The sequence below is a fragment of the Misgurnus anguillicaudatus genome, chromosome 21 (assembly GCF_027580225.2).
Source record: "Misgurnus anguillicaudatus chromosome 21, ASM2758022v2, whole genome shotgun sequence".
Lineage (NCBI taxonomy): Eukaryota > Metazoa > Chordata > Actinopteri > Cypriniformes > Cobitidae > Misgurnus > Misgurnus anguillicaudatus.
This window is the reverse complement of record NC_073357.2, coordinates 2,297,810-2,317,001: the sequence shown is the minus strand read 5'-3', so window position 1 is coordinate 2,317,001 and position 19,192 is coordinate 2,297,810. Positions and strand designations below refer to the sequence as shown.

The 19,192-nt window shown below is 36.9% G+C and overlaps 1 protein-coding gene across 2 annotated transcripts; it reads left to right on the top strand.

The window, feature by feature from the left end:
- Nucleotides 1-343: 343 nt before the first annotated feature.
- On the top strand, nt 344-18,972 carry LOC129415818 (hepatocyte growth factor activator). 2 transcript variants are annotated; one of them, XM_055170086.2, is made up of 14 exons: nt 344-822; nt 933-996; nt 1,093-1,186; nt 2,295-2,368; nt 2,801-2,938; nt 5,301-5,432; nt 5,541-5,651; nt 9,080-9,254; nt 9,473-9,570; nt 13,298-13,535; nt 13,718-13,857; nt 18,082-18,222; nt 18,405-18,547; nt 18,634-18,972. In XM_055170086.2, the coding sequence occupies exons 1-14, from the start codon at nt 724-726 to the stop codon at nt 18,862-18,864; spliced, it is 1,878 nt and encodes a 625-aa protein (XP_055026061.2). In that variant the 5' UTR covers nt 344-723; the 3' UTR covers nt 18,865-18,972. The 2 variants fall into 2 exon arrangements, with proteins under 2 accessions (XP_055026061.2, XP_055025985.2); XM_055170010.2 differs by having other exon boundaries at nt 345-822; nt 2,798-2,938.
- Nucleotides 18,973-19,192: the final 220 nt, after the last annotated feature.

The following is a 19,192-nucleotide window of genomic DNA, read 5'->3' as shown; positions in this document are numbered from 1 at the left end:
ATGACTCATTTGTGTTATCCAATTATTTACAACCACTTATTAATAATAGTTTGATATTGATGGACTGGGATTATACAGAAGCCTTTCTTATTCCTTTGTCTCACTCTCTCTTTCTTTCTGTCACTTACTCACATAATTTTTATGTTTTTGTGCCTTACTGGAATGACAAAAACTGTACATTTGTATTTCCAGCTGTGCTATGCGCGCGCGCACACACACACACACACACACACACACACACACACACACACACACACACACACACACTCTCTCTCTCTCTCTCTCTCTCTCTCTCTCTCTCTCTCTCTCTCTCTCTCTCTCTCTGCTTTCACTCTCAAGGAAGTTTCGGTCTATGACGGATGATTGTTGATGTGAAAGTGAAGCAGTGACGCGCATCCGAAGGTGTTCAGAGTCTCCGCGCAGAGGTGCGCAACATCAGTGGGTGGATTCCGTCGCCCGTGACAACAGCATGAAATCAAAGCATTTGCAGCAGCATGACATCACGGGCTCTTGCGTGCTCCACCAAGTGTCATCACAGGGTTCTCTCGTGGGAACTCCCTTGACTTTTCCTGCGGAGAGCTTTTACGCATCCATTCATCAATCGCCCCGGGATATAATGGAGGAAAGCTGCAGATGACGCTTCTATTCAGGACAGAGACTCTGGTCTTGTGTTGACACTTTTCCCAGGAGTTTCTGTGTGGAGAGAGAACAGCGCGTCCAGAAATGCCGAGCTTGGATTCTTCTCCGGCTATTACGCGTCGATTATTTCTTATTCTCCTCTCGTGTTTTATTTTATTACCCTGTTTGCATTGTGCTCAATCGGTAAGTGTCCTGATGATGTGTGTTTTGTAGTTTTTTAGGATACGTTTGGCACGCGCATTCAGAAATCTATTTTTCTCTCTTCTTGGGTTTTGTTTATTTGTGTTTTAAAGCGCAAGCAGCCACCTGGTGTTGATCTTCTAGCTCTCTCAGAGGCCAACGGTTTAACTCAAAAAGGTATGAACTGGGTCCAATGCTTCAGAGTTGCTCTGTTTCTCATAACAGTTGTAAACAGTGTTTAATGGATGTGTGCGCGCGCGCGCCCGTGTTTAGTTCTTACAACAGATGGCAAGCAGTGCAAGTTTCCTTTTCGCTTTGGTGGGACGATTTATCAACAGTGTATTCCACTAAACTCTAACAAGGCCTGGTAAGTGTTGATCCACGCACACACACAAACAAACACACACACACACACACACACACACACACAGACACACACACACACAGGATCAAAGACTGATAATGTTGTAATGCACGCAAATGTAGCTGCGCTCCAACTATTTGCTAGCAAAAAAATCAAGACCTCCGCAGAGCTGATGTGTCGCAGATCTCCTCTACTAGGATCACAGACAGCAGGGAAAAAATCTATGATAAATGCATCCTAAACCTAACCTCATCCTTAGCACACCTTGCTTGAACACAATCATAAACCAGCACCAAAGCAAAGGTAACCCCACTGAAACCAAACACAGATACTAACCTAGCTACAGTACATCTTTATCCTGACTAACCTCAATTCAGATCCTTTTCCAGATCAAACCAGATCCTTAACTCAACCCTAACCATTTCATGAATCATAACCCAACATTAATTGTTGTGTAACCCATAGTCATAACACCAACCCATCCGACTAACCATCACCCAGCTGAACTCCCCCAAACTCTGACCATAGACCCCAGTTCATCTCTTATTATGATCGAAACTGTTCTGCTCTTTATGTGTCTTTCACATCACATCCATGAGCGAATAACTCATAGTACCGGTTTCATAAATACTTTCAAAGGGTCTTATCAAACAGAGAGATGAGAGATAAAGAGAGGCGTGTGGCTTTACAGTTTCTCTTATTACTAAAGCAAGTGTGTACAGATCTCTCCAGTGAGTTTATACATGTAGGAGGATTTGTTTGGCTGTGCTGCTTGAATGCTTATGAGATCAGTGCTTCTGCTTTATTTCCTTCCTCAGATTTTGCTGGTGGTGACCCAAGACACTTTGGCCACCAATAATTCACTTCATTGCTGCACATGAACCCATTTAAATGCAGTGTGTGTTGTTTCTTTTATCTTGTGTAGTTTTGTTTTATGGGTTTTGAAGGATGAAGACATGTCACGCAAGCTGTCCGTTGCCTGATTTAATTTCTTCCACCAATACCCATTTTTGGGTCGGTTTCGGCCCATTGCCGCAGATTGCATCTATCTGTGCTTTCCATCTTTGCGTCCTACTGGAATAACTGAGTCATTGTGTTTTTGTTTGTGAAGGTGTTCACTCACACACAACTTTGACCGCGACCATCAGTGGGGAGTGTGTAGTCCACGCACACGGCTCTTTAATGGTGAGTAACATCTTTTAATGGTCTTGTGTAATCACGGTTACAGTGTTATGAACGTCCCCATCTGTGATTGTGCTTCCGATCGCGTCCATTACGATTGTTTCTCTTTCTGACGGATGTGTTTACGTTAATGCGTGAGCAAGACACGTTTTGTTTGGAAGAGACGGTCCTCCGGACATTGGTGTTTATAACAGCAGATGTGCAGAGTGAGGTTAAATGTGTCGGCTCTGGTTCAGATGTAGGGATGTATATATATATATATATATATATATATATATATATATATATATATATATATATATCAGAGAGCGTTGTGTATGATGTGAGTAAGTTTCTGATTTGACACATGCACACATGACTTGGCCCTGATGTGATGTTGATAAGCAAGTTTGTTCCCACTTATTAATGTATTTATGTTTGTTTTCCTATCAGCAGGCTTTTTTTCATCTCGCAGGGATCTGGGCGACTGCCGGTCAAACCCGTGTTTGAATGGTGGCGTGTGTGTCCCTGCTCATCTGAAGTCATTTGAGTGTGTTTGTAACAATGAATTCACTGGAGCTCTGTGTGAAAACAGTAAGTCTGCGCATGCACGCACACGCACGCACACACATTACACAAGTGTGTGTAGTGATGCTGCCTCATACTTCAGTATGACGTCATTATGTGTTATTGATTCCTTGTGTCTGAAATCATCTACTTTCATACTATAGTAGGTGAAAATGTATGCAAGGCGAGTAGTATGTCCGAATTTGTCATATACACAAAATACACTTAATAACATCATAATTACTCAAGATTCACACACCCATAAAAAGCAGAAGTTGTATTTCTCCACTGACGTTGTTGCTTGATTTTGGAACTGACGCAAGAGGAAGCGAACGTCTGTCGATTGGTTAATCAGACGTGTTGATCGTCTCAAAATAATACATATCAGTCTCTAAGCACTGTCAATAGTGTTTCATTATAAAGGAAAGTTAGTTTGGAGTTTGTCCCGCTGTATTTGTTGCTTTTTGCTCATTGGTATTTTTAATGAGATTTAGCAATAAAAGCAGAACGTTTTCTAGGTTTTCCAAGGTTTCACAAGATCAGCCTGCTTTACAACCAACATCGATGAAGACCTGAAACCATGATGTGTAGAGAGAGACATATGTTGGTAATCTTAATTGACGTAAAAAGTTTTAGTTTACTGAATCATGATAATTCAATTACTCACAATCATGACATCAGAAGTGTCGGGGACAGCGTTTCTTCAGAAGAACAGTAAAGAAGATAATAAAATGGGCATTGGGGATTTTCATGATTCAGTCAACTTTAGTGAAAATCATTTATTGCACTATAAAAAAAACCTTTTAGACAGAGATTATGAAAAAGACACAAAAAATGGGTCCGTTTGATTGCGATTGAACCGATTAAAATGTGATTGTTTGATTTTTGGTTCATTCACACTGCCAATGATTTTCCAGAATCTGTGTGTGCATTCACACACATGCCATAAAGATCCTGTAAAGACATGTGTCATAATTAAATGGGACATATGATGAAAATCTGACTTTTTCCACGTTTAAGTGCTATAATTGGGTCCCCAGTGCTTATATAAACCTAGAAAATGTGAACAAGAACAACCCAGTAACTTAGTTTTGGTAAACCATTCTCTGCAAGCATGTGAAAATATAGCTTATTGAAATTTAGCTCCCCTTGTGATGTCAGAAGGGGATCTTGTTATAATAATACTGCTCTTTATGCAACTATCCAATACCCATTTGCAACTAAACAAAGGGGAACTGGAGCGCTGCTGGTATCCCTTGTATCCTCTGGTGCTCTTGGAAGGATAAATGTTATTGAAAAAGAATTGGAAAAACAAATTTTGCAACTATCCAACCACGGCACTGCCATTTAGTGTGTGTGTGTGTGTGTGTGTGTGTGTGTGTGTGTGTGTGTGTGTGTGTGTGTGTGTGTGTGTGTGTGTGTGTGTGTGTGTGTGAGAGAGAGAGAGAGAGAGAGAGAGAGAGAGAGAGAGAGAGAATAATTGACAGCACAAATGAGTTTCAATTTCAACAAACCACTATTATGGTGATCAGTGTTTGCACGATCAGCTCATTTGCATTTTAAAGGACACACCCCAAAAACTGCACATTTTAACTCACACCTACAAAGTGTCAATTTTATCATCTTATAATACATTATATGGTGGGCATTTTAAGCTAAAACTTCACATACGCACTGGGGACACCAAAGGTTTATTTGACATCTTATAAAAGTCTTTATAACAAAAAGTTGTTCTAACCCTAAACCCAAGCGAAAATGGTAAAAAAAGCAAAAAAAAATTGAGAAACTAATAAATAAAACAACAAAAAAGATGCACCGTTTAAGTGAATGGGAAGGACTGGCTTATCATATGCACGCCAAAGTGGAAGTTGGCGTATGTATTGCACGATTTTTACACTTTGTGCTATTTATACGCATCTTCAGGAGACTGGGCTCCAATTTTAAGGAAATTTTCTGGGACCAAAGTGCTGCGTTAATGGGGTAAATGTTTACCCTACACTGCCTCACATATTATGAGAATCAAGAAACATCATTCACTATCTCCGGGAACTTTTAAACCTATGTTTAATGTAAATTGTTATCCCAGTTAACAATATCATGTTTATTATAAAGGCTAACCTGATTCAGTATACTCTTATAACGCTAGTAAATATGTGTGTGCCAAGCAACAATACTGTGCAATAGTGAGAGAGCTTTCCACCAGCACATTTATTCATCCATTGCTCTTTTATACACTGAAAAGCTCTCACCGTTCAACACTATCACATTACCTGTGAGGTGTATGATGTTTATATCTCATCATCTTTTATATGTGTTATCTGATATCGGTCTGAGCTGATTCTCCAGGTCTGATCTGATGGTAGTCTTTTATCTGTGCTGTGATTGGTAGAGAAGTGCTTTGAACCCCTGCATCTGAAACACTATGACATTGGAGAATCGTGGGGACGCATCTACCAGAGGAACGTAGAGCTGTGCACGTGTCTCAGTGGAGAGGTCACCTGCGAGCGTGCACGTTACACTGGTACGTCCTACTGAAACCTAAACACCTGATACCTGATCGCTCAGGGCCGCTGCTGTTTCACTTTGAACTCTGATTTGTGTGTGTGTGTGTGTGTGTGTGTGTGTGTAGTATGCTCGAGAAACAGCTGTGCCAATGACGGAGTTTGTCGAAAGATTGAATCCACAGGTGAAGAGGTGTGTTTATGCACATCAGGATATGCTGGACAATACTGCAACATCAGTGAGTACATACAACACACACACACACACACACACACACACACACACACACACACTCACACACACACACACACACACACACACACACACACACACACACACACATACACACACACACACACAGACAAGCATGCAAATATATGGGATTCTGTCTTCATAATTCAGGTTAAAGCCTCATAATCTAATGGTGAGATTTGGAGTATTAAAGTTTGATTTCAAGTGATCATACGTGATGTCAATATCCCCTTAAAGTGTCATTCCACTTTATTTGAACTCATTCACCGCCATTGACGAGTTATCTCGTCAACTATGAGTTAATATTTAACTAATAAATACGCCTTTCTGGACGAATTTCAAAGTTAATGGCGCCAAACCGAATTTATCAAAAACGGAAGTTAAAAAGATTTAATGATTTATTTTAACTGCCTTTATGTTTGATAGTCATTCTGAGTCTGATCACTAACATAAATTCCTTTACAAAAACGCAATTTTTTAAGCTTTTTGCTCAAAATGTTGTATTTTTGAAGAGAAATATCCATATATCAGTGGTTAAATTAAGTGGAAAAAGTAAATATATAATGAAACGTTTTTTCCCCATTTTGTTTGTTTGTTTATTGTTTGTTTGAAAGCAGGTGTGTGTTTTTTAATTTGATACAATTTGTATGTTTATATATTTATAGAACATAATTTTTCCTGCAAAGAATTTTGTAAAACTTTTTTTAAAATCACAAAAATGCAGGTGGGCAACTTTCCTCAAAAAGGCTGGCGGTGAATGAGTTAAATATGCTCATACATCACCAAAATCCTTGATTATTACGCCAGATTATCTGCCTAGAAAATCACAATTTTTTATTTTCTGTCTGTCTTTGTACACGATTTAACTACAGAAGAGTCAAGATTTAAATAGGAACAATATCGAAACTCTTTGGTTATTTTTTTGCGTGATGCTAATGGTCTAATCAGATTCAATGAATTGTGCTACGCTATGCTAAAAGTGCTAGCGCCAGACCCGGAGATCAGCCGAATGGATTCCAAAACAGCAAAAATCAAATGCCCAACTCCAGGGGAGCTGGAAAACCAGCATACCTTCAAAAAAGTGGAATGTCCCTTTAAAATACCCCTTAAATACCACTGTCCAGTGAGCATTTGATATGTGTTTTATCAAATAAATTATGTAGGTAAAGTAATTCATTCATTTATGATTGTCCCTTAAAACATTTATATCTTGCTAAATGTCACTGTCCTGCAAGGGGGACGCCTATGTTTACTTCAGTGTTTTGCATGTAAATTCTAATCATGACAAACTATATTTCTTTTGAAAGCTCTAAGGTAGTTTTCATTTTTCATTACCATTTTGGTAAATTAATGACATAGTGAGAGCCATTATCTAAAATGCCACGGGTCCACAGGTGGGCCCACGTTGTTATTACATATTTGTAACACTAATACCTTATTCTAAACCTAAACAATGTTGACAAACTATATATCATTGGAAAGCTCCAAGAGTGTAGTTGTCATATATCATCACTATTTTGTAAAAGACATGACGTAGTGAGAGTGAGTTTCTTAAAGGGCACGGGCCCAAATTGTTTTTACATATGTATAGCCAACCCATTCTCACTCCCCAAGGCGTCAAAATCTAAAGCATGTTCAAACGCCTTCATCGTCAGTATGAAGATGTGAAGGGTGCCCTTATGCGTCACTATATCGACGAAATGGGAACTCCGTTGCTTTCATGCTAATCCCTCAGCGTCGGATATAGACGAAAGGGAATCCTGGAAGGTGATGCCTTCACGTTATGCGACGATCGGCAGGATCATGCCGCTTCTGGACGGTAACTACTCAATTTTTGTTCAAAATTTTTTACCATTGTCGCTTGGGGTTAGGGTTAGAATAACTTTCTGTTACATAAAATTACATCCTAACCCAAACCCAACTCTAACCCTAACCCCAAGCAACAATGGTTTAAAAATCAGAAGACAAAAAGTATAAACCAATACAGACATCCTAACCCAAACCCGAACTCTAACCCTAACCCCAAGCGACAATGGTTTAAAAATTGGAAAAAAATTGAGTAGTTACCGTCCAGAAGCGGCATGATCCTGCCGATCGTCGCATAACATGATGGCATCACCTTCCAGGATTCCCTTTCGTCTATATTCAACGCTGAGGGATTAGCATGAAAGCAACGGAGTTCCCATTTCGTCGATATAGTGACGCATAGGGGCACCCTTCGTGTCTTCATACTGACGCTGAAGGCGTTTGAACATGCTTTAGATTTTGACGCCTTGGGGAGTGAGAATGTGTTGGTATAGCACTAAACAAGCACTTGACAAACTACATATATCTCTGGAAAGCTCTAAGAATGTAGTTTTTATATTTCAAAATCTTTTTGGATGAATAATAATGCAGTGACAGTAATTTATTAATTTGTGACAAGAGTATGCAGCAAACTGTTGAAACCTAGTGGCTGTTGTTGGTAAAACCACTAAAAGTGTGACACAATACCCTTATTTTATTATGATTTTAACTAGTTTAGACTTATGTCTTAAATTTTGTAGCATTTCTGCCATTTTCATTTTTATAATTTTATCTATTAAATATATACTTTATTGCATTATTTTTGTTTATTACAATACATGTAGACTGCAATTTGTTTTCACATCCAGACACTTAAAGCAACACTATGTAGTTTCCATGTACAAATGACTTACAGCTCCCCCATGTGGTTGAAAAGTGCAACAGTGCCTGGTATCAGACACTCTTCTGCAGGCAGGGGGAGGGGCGGGGCTGTGTGCTCTACCCTCCATCGCCACTTTCAGAGTGTGCTTGTAGCAGCTAGGAGGCTGCTCAGGTTGCAGCAACAGTACAATTTGTCCAGTTAAAAGTTGTTCTATCACTAAAATAATTTTAGAGACATTATTTAAAGGTAAAAAACTACATAGTGTTGCTTTAAGTGACAAACTTTAAAGTGTCTTCTTTGAAATATGATCAAGATTATGTTTCACTTATTCCAGAGTTGTATTAATTTGAAGGTGTACATCAGTTTTTCACCCCCTCCCTCACTCAAAAAGGGCGGTGCCAGTTAATGGGTTAAAGATATAAAGTTTTCCCAGAATCTTCTTTATATTATGTAGGAGGATTTTATGCAATAAACAATAAATCACACACAAAAGGCAGGCTCACAAATGTCAGGAGTTTTTCCTGCTGTCCTGGTTGAGTCAGTAGTTTAGATTTGCATTTTTCCTGCCAAACGTTTTATTGGCCTCACCTCAAAAAATGAATCATGCATTACTTTTTTGGTTTACAGTAATTATTGGTTAAAAAATAGTAATGCTGATAATATCACTCTGTGGCTATATATTCATAAAATGCATTGAAGCAATCTGCATTGCATACTTTCATAACATTTCCCTCTGTATTGATCAGACCCAGCAGAGCAGTGTTACCGTGATTCAGGCAAAGAGTACCGCGGTACAGCCAACATGACCGTGTCTGGAGCTCCGTGTCTGCCGTGGAACTCAGATCTGCTGTATGATGAGTTAACAGTAGATACAGTAGACAGCGCCCTCCTCAGGGGATTAGGAGAACACTCTTACTGCAGGTAAATGCATAGTTATGTACTGAATCTGATAGATGATTTCATAACAAATCTGCTTTTTGTGATTTTAACATATATAGAGATCAGAATATCATTAAATAACAGCTGTGGGCTCTTATAACATAAAACACACTAACAGACATCTACAAGCGAGCATCATTCTATACAAAAATTTTCCATTAAAGTTTTGTCTTAATTGTCTCCATGACTTTATTTGGCAGGAACCCAGATAAAGACAAGCGGCCCTGGTGTTACACAATAAAAGGCAGCTATATTTCATGGGATTACTGCGATATCCAGAGCTGCTCCAAGCGCCCATGTCAGTCAAATCACTCACACACACACACACACACACACACACACACACACACACACACACACACACACACACACACACACACACACACACACACACACACACACACACACACACACACACACACTAAATCTAAACCAGTGTTGCCCATGGCAAGAGGTTTCTTGGTCACGATCCATTGATATCACAGGCCTGGAACATCATGAACATGTTTTGGGTTTTATTAACACTGTGAAACACTGTAATCTGATCCTAGCTCAGACACGAGTTAATCCATACAGACATGTTTGAGCAAGCTGTCCCTGTTCTTCACTCCTAAATGTTATTTAAGTGATATATGATACAGGTAATAGTATCTTTGCACTGGGTTATGGAACAAATTACCTCACATTGTAGTACCTATTATTTAAAAACACATGACTGATCATTTATTAGTTGTCTCAGTTTTTACTTTATTAAATATTCGCATGCTTTGTAATTTTCTTATATAAATATTTAAACATACAAATATATAAAAAATGAAAGAACAGACCCTCTGCTTTCAAACAAACAAACAAAACAGGAAAAAACGTTTCATCCTATCTATATTTTTTATCTGCTTATAAACTCTTAAATATGGGTAATTTACTTAAACAATATTTTTTTAGCAAAAAGCTGAATAATTGCATTTTTGTGATTTTGTTAGAGATCAGATTCAGAACGATTATCAAAACATACACAGAGTTTAAAATTAGAAAATAATTGTTTTGCTTCAGTTTTTTTTATAAATTGGGTAAGTGCATCTAGTGGATAATCGTGGTATTACATATTACGATAAAAACTCAGGAACATGTTTTTATGCAAATGTTTTCTCTTAATTGACGAAATAACTCGTCAATGACAGGGAAAGAGTTAAACATACAATATAAAGACAAGTAATTGACAACTATACTAAGACAACTATAATTCTGTTGTTATTGTTATATTGATATTATGGTGTAAATAATTATTTGATTGACCTATTTGATGGCATCAATTTGTGTATAAAAACTGCTCCAATCAATATTACCGACTTCACTAGTTTGCGTATACAAACGTTATTTATATAATAGATGTTATCGACATTGTTAGTTCAGTCAATATTATCGGCCTCATCAATTCGCATATAAAATGATATTTGTCTAATCAATAAAACTGACCTAATTAATTCACATATAGAAACAATTTATCACTTCAATATTATGAACCTTATTCATTAGAGTATAGAATCTCATGTGTCCAGTCAATATTATCGTCATCATCAATTTGCATATAAAACATGATTTGTTTAATCAATATTATTGACCCCAATCACAGGGCTGTCACGGTTATGAAATTTTGCTGGCGATTAATTGTCTAATAAATTGTCAGGATTATGATGATTGAATGTCTGTTTTATTGCTTTGACATTTAATTCTTATCATTTTTTTGTTCATGAAATAATTTTCACACATGATCCTATTAAGGTCATATTAGAACGCTACTGGACCACATGTCTGTAGTGGCTGCAAAAAAATAACTCCTTACAGATCCTTAAGAATAGCATCTTTCACTTCCCTACATTTGGAATTGCTGTTTTGGAAATGTATACTTTACCTGGCAGTTCAAAGTTTTGCAGCATTTCTTTAAATGCTGTTTTTTGTATTGAATAGCTATGGCTTAGATTTTTTGCGTTACACTGTCAGTTAAGGAGCGCCATCTGATACTCTCATTTATACAGGCACTACAGCTCCCCCTTGTGTTTTTAAAGAGATATGCAATCATTGCGGTGATCTGAAATCATTGCAAAGAGGTCAAACTATTGCAATGGAGATGATTATTTAATCATTGTGACAGCCCTACCCAAACATTAGCGAATAGAAACATCATTTGCCAATTCAATATTACCGACACTACCCATTTGCATATAAAACGTTATTGTCCAGTCAATATTATTGGCCTCATTCATTAGAGGATAGAACGCCATTTGTCCATTCAATATTATCAATCATCAATATTATTGATCTCATAAATTTGCCTGTAAAAACGTTATTTGTCGAGTCAGTATTATCGACACAATTAATTAGCGTATAGAATCCCATTTGTCCAGTCAATATTATCAACATTATAAATGTGAGTATAAAATGTTATTTGTCTAATCAATATTTTTGACCTCAACCATCAACAAAAAAAGTAATTTGTCAATTCAATATTATTGACCTAATCAATTTGTGTCCAAAACGTTATTTGTCCAGTCAATATTATTGACCCAATTCATTACCGTATAAAACAATTTATCATTTCATTATTATTGACCTAATCAATTTAAAGGCGCAAAAGAGGATGTTTCCGCCGACTGAGAATCCAAAGACCGTTACTGAGTTTTTTAAATAAGCGCATGCGCAAGAACAGCCTCCCTCCTTACAGCTCATTTCTAGGAAACGCCTTCCATAACTCGTGCACGAGTATTTGAACACGAGTGTTTGTTTACCACTGACATATGCTGTGTCGCGTCAGTGGATTCATTATGTGAAAAGATTATGATAATAAACACATAAGACGTAAAGTTAGATCAGTCGACGCTACTCCCATTTCAACTAGCATGTAGCAGACTGGTCACTTACAACTACAGTACAAGAACAACGTCGATATACCTGAATAACAGTACAACAATAATTATTCCACAAAGAAAGAATAATCACTGTTACCTGTCAAAGAGAATTTTTGCGACCTGCGCGTCTGACACCTCTCTGTTCCTTCATTGCTGAAATGTTTCTCCAATAACGACTCTGGTTAGATAACATTCTTCTGACAATTTTCTCCTCTTCTCAGCGACTTAAAAACTCTTTCTTTTGCGTCCTATTTCGGGTTTCTTCTCTTCCATGGTGCAGATTCGAGGAGGAAAGCAGGAGCGAAAATGAAAACAAACCGAAACTTAAGACGGAGTTTCATGCGCTATGCGCATGCGTCACTCGTGTAACGTTACTGGAGCGCGCACGTCTCTCGCAAGAAACGTAATGGCAGTGATTGACAAGCCAGAGGGCCAATGACGATTGCGATGATTGCATCAACGATTGGCTGATGTTTATAAGGCCCTACTTTATGCACAGATGACATATATTAATTTTATTACTTTCAGTGCGCCTAATAAATAGTCTTTTATCATTTAGTAAAGACAGTTTCAGGTAATATTGCAAAAATGTATTAAACAAACATCCTCTTTTCCACCTTTAAGTACAAATACGTTATTTGTCCAACCAATATGATCAACCTCATTAATTTGCATATAAAAACGTTATTTGTCCAATCAATATGATCAACCTCATTAATTTGCATATAAAAACGTTATTTGTCCAATCAATATGATCAACCTCATTAATTTGCATATAAAAACGTTATTTGTCCAATATCAATATTATATACCTCATTTATTAGCATATAGAAACATAATTTGTCAGTTCAATATATATATCAACCTGATTCATAAGCCATTTGTCCAGTCAATATTACCGACCTCAAGGATTTGCGCATAAAAACATGTGTCCATTTTTAATGTAAATGTGTAATTTTTGTATTTGTGGTTTGGAATGTAAATATTTTTTTCTTATTATATGACTGATCCCTTTGTTACTGCTGAAGTATTTACAACATTCTTTTCAGATAATATATTTACTGAACAGTTTATACCGTAGTCAGACTGATATATGTACTTTCTTTGTATTTCCGCTCACAGTCACTCGGCGAGTTGTTTTCCCAGTTTTCCCACGGCCATCGCGTTCCCCTGCCAAGACACCTGTGTGTGGTAAGAGGCACAAGAAGCGAGTGATTCAGGGTCGTATCATTGGCGGGACGTCTTCACTGGCTGGCGCTCACCCCTGGATGGCAGCGTTGTACATTGGAAATGAGTTCTGTGCGGGCACGCTGGTGTCCCCCTGCTGGATCGTTTCAGCTGCTCACTGCTTTCTACGCAAGTATGTTTGTGTGTTGCTTTAACAATACAAATCTGACATTACTGCACAATTTAGTACACCTAACCTTGATACATTTTCATTTTAATTGCATTTATAAATACTTGATAATACATTTATTTTATTCTAGATTACTCTTTTTAAGTATATAGCAGTAAAATGCTTTCTTTCTCTCTCTGTTTTAGTCCATTATTGTCCAGTATTCGGGTTGTTCTTGGCCAACATGTCTTTAATGACACGGGTCCAAACACCAGGACGTTTGGAGTTGAGAAGCATATTTTTTATCCAAATTACTCTCTATACGAGCCCACTTTAAATGATATTGGTGAGTTTGCAAACGTAAGAAATTTTAAACGTAATTAAGATTGCTATTATGCTATTATGTTTTATAAAGCCACAGCGTCAGAATGGATTAGACAGACTAGTTTAGTGCTTAACACATTTCAATCAGTGGCGTTCAGTGACTTCTCTTCTGAGGAGGCAGGAATGCAAAATATGTGTACGGTGCATCATGTGAACCTATGTGCATCATGTCAAAATATTTGCCTGCTGCAGACACATTAAAGAGGTTTATGATAAAAGAGATGCTTGCATTCACAAGATACTCATAAGACACTTGCTTACCTCTCATTTCTCATGAGATTAAGCAAGTATCTAACAAGAGTGTCTCTTTTATCTAAGACATTTTCTACGCGCATAACACATAATTTGTTAGTCACCACACGCCATTGATTTCTTTGAAGTAATAAATGACTGTACCCTCAAAATCCTGATATTATACAGTAGATTATGTGTTATTTTCTATGTGTTCAAATTATTTCATGCACTGTGTAAGTAACAATGGTGTATGCGGTACATCTTGTTTTTGGAGTGAACCCAGGTTAATTATTTACAAGAGTCCATCATCAAACTGTAACACCGTCATAGTGTTACATCATCATAACGTAATGTTTTCATACCATAACGTTATTGCAACGTAGCATTGTTATACTGTAACAGCATCATACCGTAACATCCAACATACCATAATGTCCATCATATTGTAACACCTCATACCGTAATGTCATAATATCGTAACATTGTCATACTGTAATGCCCATGATACTGTAACATCATCATACTTTTACATCATCATACCGTAATGTCATCATACCATAACGTTATCGCAACATAACATTGTCATACTGTAACGTCATCATACCGTAACATCCATCATACCATAATGTCCATCATATTGTAACACCTCAAGGTAATGTCATCATACCTTAACATTGTCATACTTTATACAACAGAGCTGTTGAATGCTTAATTCTGATTGGCTGAGAAATGTTACATGGGTGTTGATTATTTTTCCGCACACCTAACCTTTAAAATGTCTTAAAAATAGGCACCAGAGCAATATTTTTGGTAACCGAGGTATAACCGGAATAATTGACTCCGGTCCATTACTACCTTGGGTGTGCATTATTTTCTTATAATTCAATGGCCTGTCATCAATTATTCCTTACTTAACGCCCATCATACGGAACTTTCATCATACTGTTACACCTCATACCTTAATGTCATCATACTGTAACATTGTCATACTGTAATGCCCATCATACCGGAACGTTCATCATACTGTAACATCATCATACTGTTACATCATTATAACGTAATGTCATCATACCATAACATTATCGTACTGTAACGTCATCATACCGTAACATCTATCATACCATAATATTGTAACACCTCATACCGTTATGTCATAATACCGTAACATTGTCATACTGTAACACCCATCATATCGGAACGTTCATCATATGGTTACATCATCATACTGTTACATCATTATAACGTAATGTCATCATACCATAACATTATCGTACTGTAATGCCCATAATACCGTAACGTTCATCAAACTGTAACATCATTATACCGTATTGTCATCATACCGTAACATTGTCATGCTGTTATGCCCATCATACCGGAACGTTCATCATACTGCAACATCATCATACTGTTACATCATTATACCGTAATGTCATCATACCGTAACATTGTCATACTGTTATGCCCATCATACCGGAACGTTCATCATACTGCAACATCATCATACTGTTACATCATCATATCGTAATGTCATCATACCATAATGTTATCACAACATAACATTGTCATACTGTAACGTCATCATACCGTAACATCCATCATACCATAATGTCCATAATATTGTAACACATCATACCGTAATGTCATAATACTGTAACGTCTATTATACAGTAACTGTAACGTCCATAATATCGTAATGGGCATCATGCTCTAAAGTCTATCATACTGTTACATCATCATACCGTAATGTCATCATACCATAACGTTATCACAACGTAACATTGTCATACTGTAACGTCATCATACTGTAACATCTATCATACCATAATGTCCATCATATTGTAACACCTCATACTGTAATGTCATAATACCGTAACATTGTCTTACTGTAACGCCCATGATACTGTAACATCATCATACTTTTACATCATCATACCGTAATGTCATCATACCATAACATTATCACAACATAACATTGTCATACTGTAACATCATCATACCGTAACATCTATCATACCATAATGTCCATCATATTGTAACACCTCATACTGTAATGTCATAATACCGTAACATTGTCTTACTGTAACGTTCATCATACTGTAACATCATCATACTGTTACATCATTATACCGTAATGTCATCATACCATGATGTTATCATAACATAACATTGTCATACTCTAACGTCATCATACCGTAACATCCATCATACCATAATGTCCATAATATTGTAACACCTCATACCGTAATGTCATAATACCGTAACATTGTCATACTGTAACACCCATGATACCGGAACGTTCATCATACTGTTACATCATTATACCGTAATGTCATCACAACATAACATTATCGTACTGTATTGCCCATAATACCGTAACGTTAATCAAACTGTAACATCATTATACCGTAATGTCATCATACCGTAACATTGTCATACTGTTATGCCCATCATACCGGAACGTTCATCATACTGCAACATCATCATACTGTTACATCATTATACCGTAATGTCATCATACCGTAACATTGTCATGCTGTTATGCCCATCATACCGGAACGTTCATCATACTGCAACATCATCATACTGTTACATCATCATATCGTAATGTCATCATACCATAATGTTATCACAACATAACATTGTCATACTGTAACGTCATCATACCGTAACATCCATCATACCATAATGTCCATAATATTGTAACACATCATACCGTAATGTCATAATACTGTAACGTCTATTATACAGTAACTGTAACGTCCATAATATCGTAATGGGCATCATGCTCTAAAGTCTATCATACTGTTACATCATCATACCGTAATGTCATCATACCATAACGTTATCACAACGTAACATTGTCATACCGTAACATCTATAATACCATAATGTCCATCATATTGTAACACCTCATACCGTTATGTCATAATACCGTAACATAGTCTTACTGTAACGCCCATGATACTGTAACATCATCATACTTTTACATCATCATACCGTAATGTCATCATACCATAACGTTATCGCAACATAACATTGTCATACTGTAACATCATCATACCGTAACATCCATCATACCATAATGTCCATCATATTGTAACACCTCATACGTAATGTCATCATACCTTAACATTGCCATACTGTAATGCCCATAATACCGTAACGTTCATCAAACTGTAACATCATTATACCGTAATGTCATCATACCGTAACATTGTCATGCTGTTATGCCCATCATACCGGAACGTTCATCATACTGCAACATCATCATACTGTTACATCATCATATCGTAATGTCATCATACCATAATGTTATAACAACATAACATTGTCATACTGTAACGTCATCATACCGTAACATCCATTATACCATAATGTCCATAATATTGTAACACATCATACCGTAATGTCATAATACCGTAACGTCTATTATACAGTAACTGTAACGTCCATAATATCGTAATGGGCATCATGCTCTAAAGTCTATCATACTGTAATGTCATCATTCCGTAACACCGCTATAACGTAACATTGCCATACTGTAACGGCCATCATACTGTAATGTCACCATATGGTAACATACCTTAATGTCATCATACCATTGCAACATTACACTGTAACGGCAAGATACCATAACGCCATGATACTCTAAAATCATCTTTAGTTTTTTCACAGATGAAGAAAAGTCAAATGGGTTTGGTATAACATGAAAGTTTGAAAGTGTTAAACTAAAAACGTTATTATAACTATTACTTTACTATTTGTGTCTTGTAGAGTAAAGAACATCAATCTCTAGAGTTCATGTTGTTTGTTTGAATGATTGTCAGTGCATGATGGATGTTTGTAAATGATATGAAGAATAACACATTATATGATATGTTGCCATATATTTTGTTGGTTAGAGTAAGTATTTTTGTGTGTTCATGTTTTGTAACAAGTGTTGTGTTTATAGTGTTAGTGAAACTGAAGAAGGTAAAAGGACGTTGTGCTCAGAAAACACAGTTCATCAGACCCATCTGCCTGCCGGGAAAAAACATGACGTTTCCAGATAACACCTGCTGTAAAATCTCAGGATGGGGTCATATGCATGAAAGTGAGTACACACACACGCATGTGCGCGCGTGCACACACACACACACACACACACAATAGCCATTGTAGACTTTTTACAGTATGTAAATGTCTCAAATGTATTTTTTCTTGGAAAGCGCCATGAAGTACTGTGATCTATTGTAAATATCTACATCTATTGTCCATTGTGTTTGTGTATTTCAGAGGCAAATTCATATTCTAATCTTATGGAGGGTATAGTTAAGATCATTCCCTTCGAGCGCTGTTCATCTCCAGAGGTTTACGGCTCAGAGGTTCGGTCAGGAATGCTGTGTGCAGGAAGTGATTCATGTGTAGACGCCTGCCAGGTAAAAAGAAAAACATGATTTAATTTAACCTATTGATTTATTTTATAATATACACATTATCCATGTTGTGTGTGTATTCTGTTCAGGGAGACTCTGGTGGTCCTCTTGCCTGTGAATGTGAAGGTTTCAGTTTTCTCTATGGTATCATCAGTTGGGGTGATGGATGTGGACGGACAGGAAAACCCGGCGTCTACACTCTTGTGCCCAAATATTCTGACTGGATAAACAGCATCATTAAACCATCAAAAAAAACGACATCTGAAAACACATCGGCCGGTAAAACACAGAGAAACAATTGTACTGAGAATCAATGCTGAAGATAACAGCTGTGAATGTTTTATGAATGTGTTCGGCTTGATGTTTCATTACAGTGATTATGTTACTGTGTACAGACTGAGAAATATTAATAAACATACTGAACATTTCATTATTTACTGGTGCTGCTTTTAATACATTTATCATATTTATAATAATATTCAATATGACGTACACTATCATGTAAAGTCTTATTTGTCTTTCATTTTGTACAAATGAATAAATTATACATTTTCTTGTTTTTTCTTGTGTTTTTGTCATTTAACTCTAAACTGACCATACAGTATGAGAAACAATACAGTGATAACATTTGAAGACTGATTATAATAT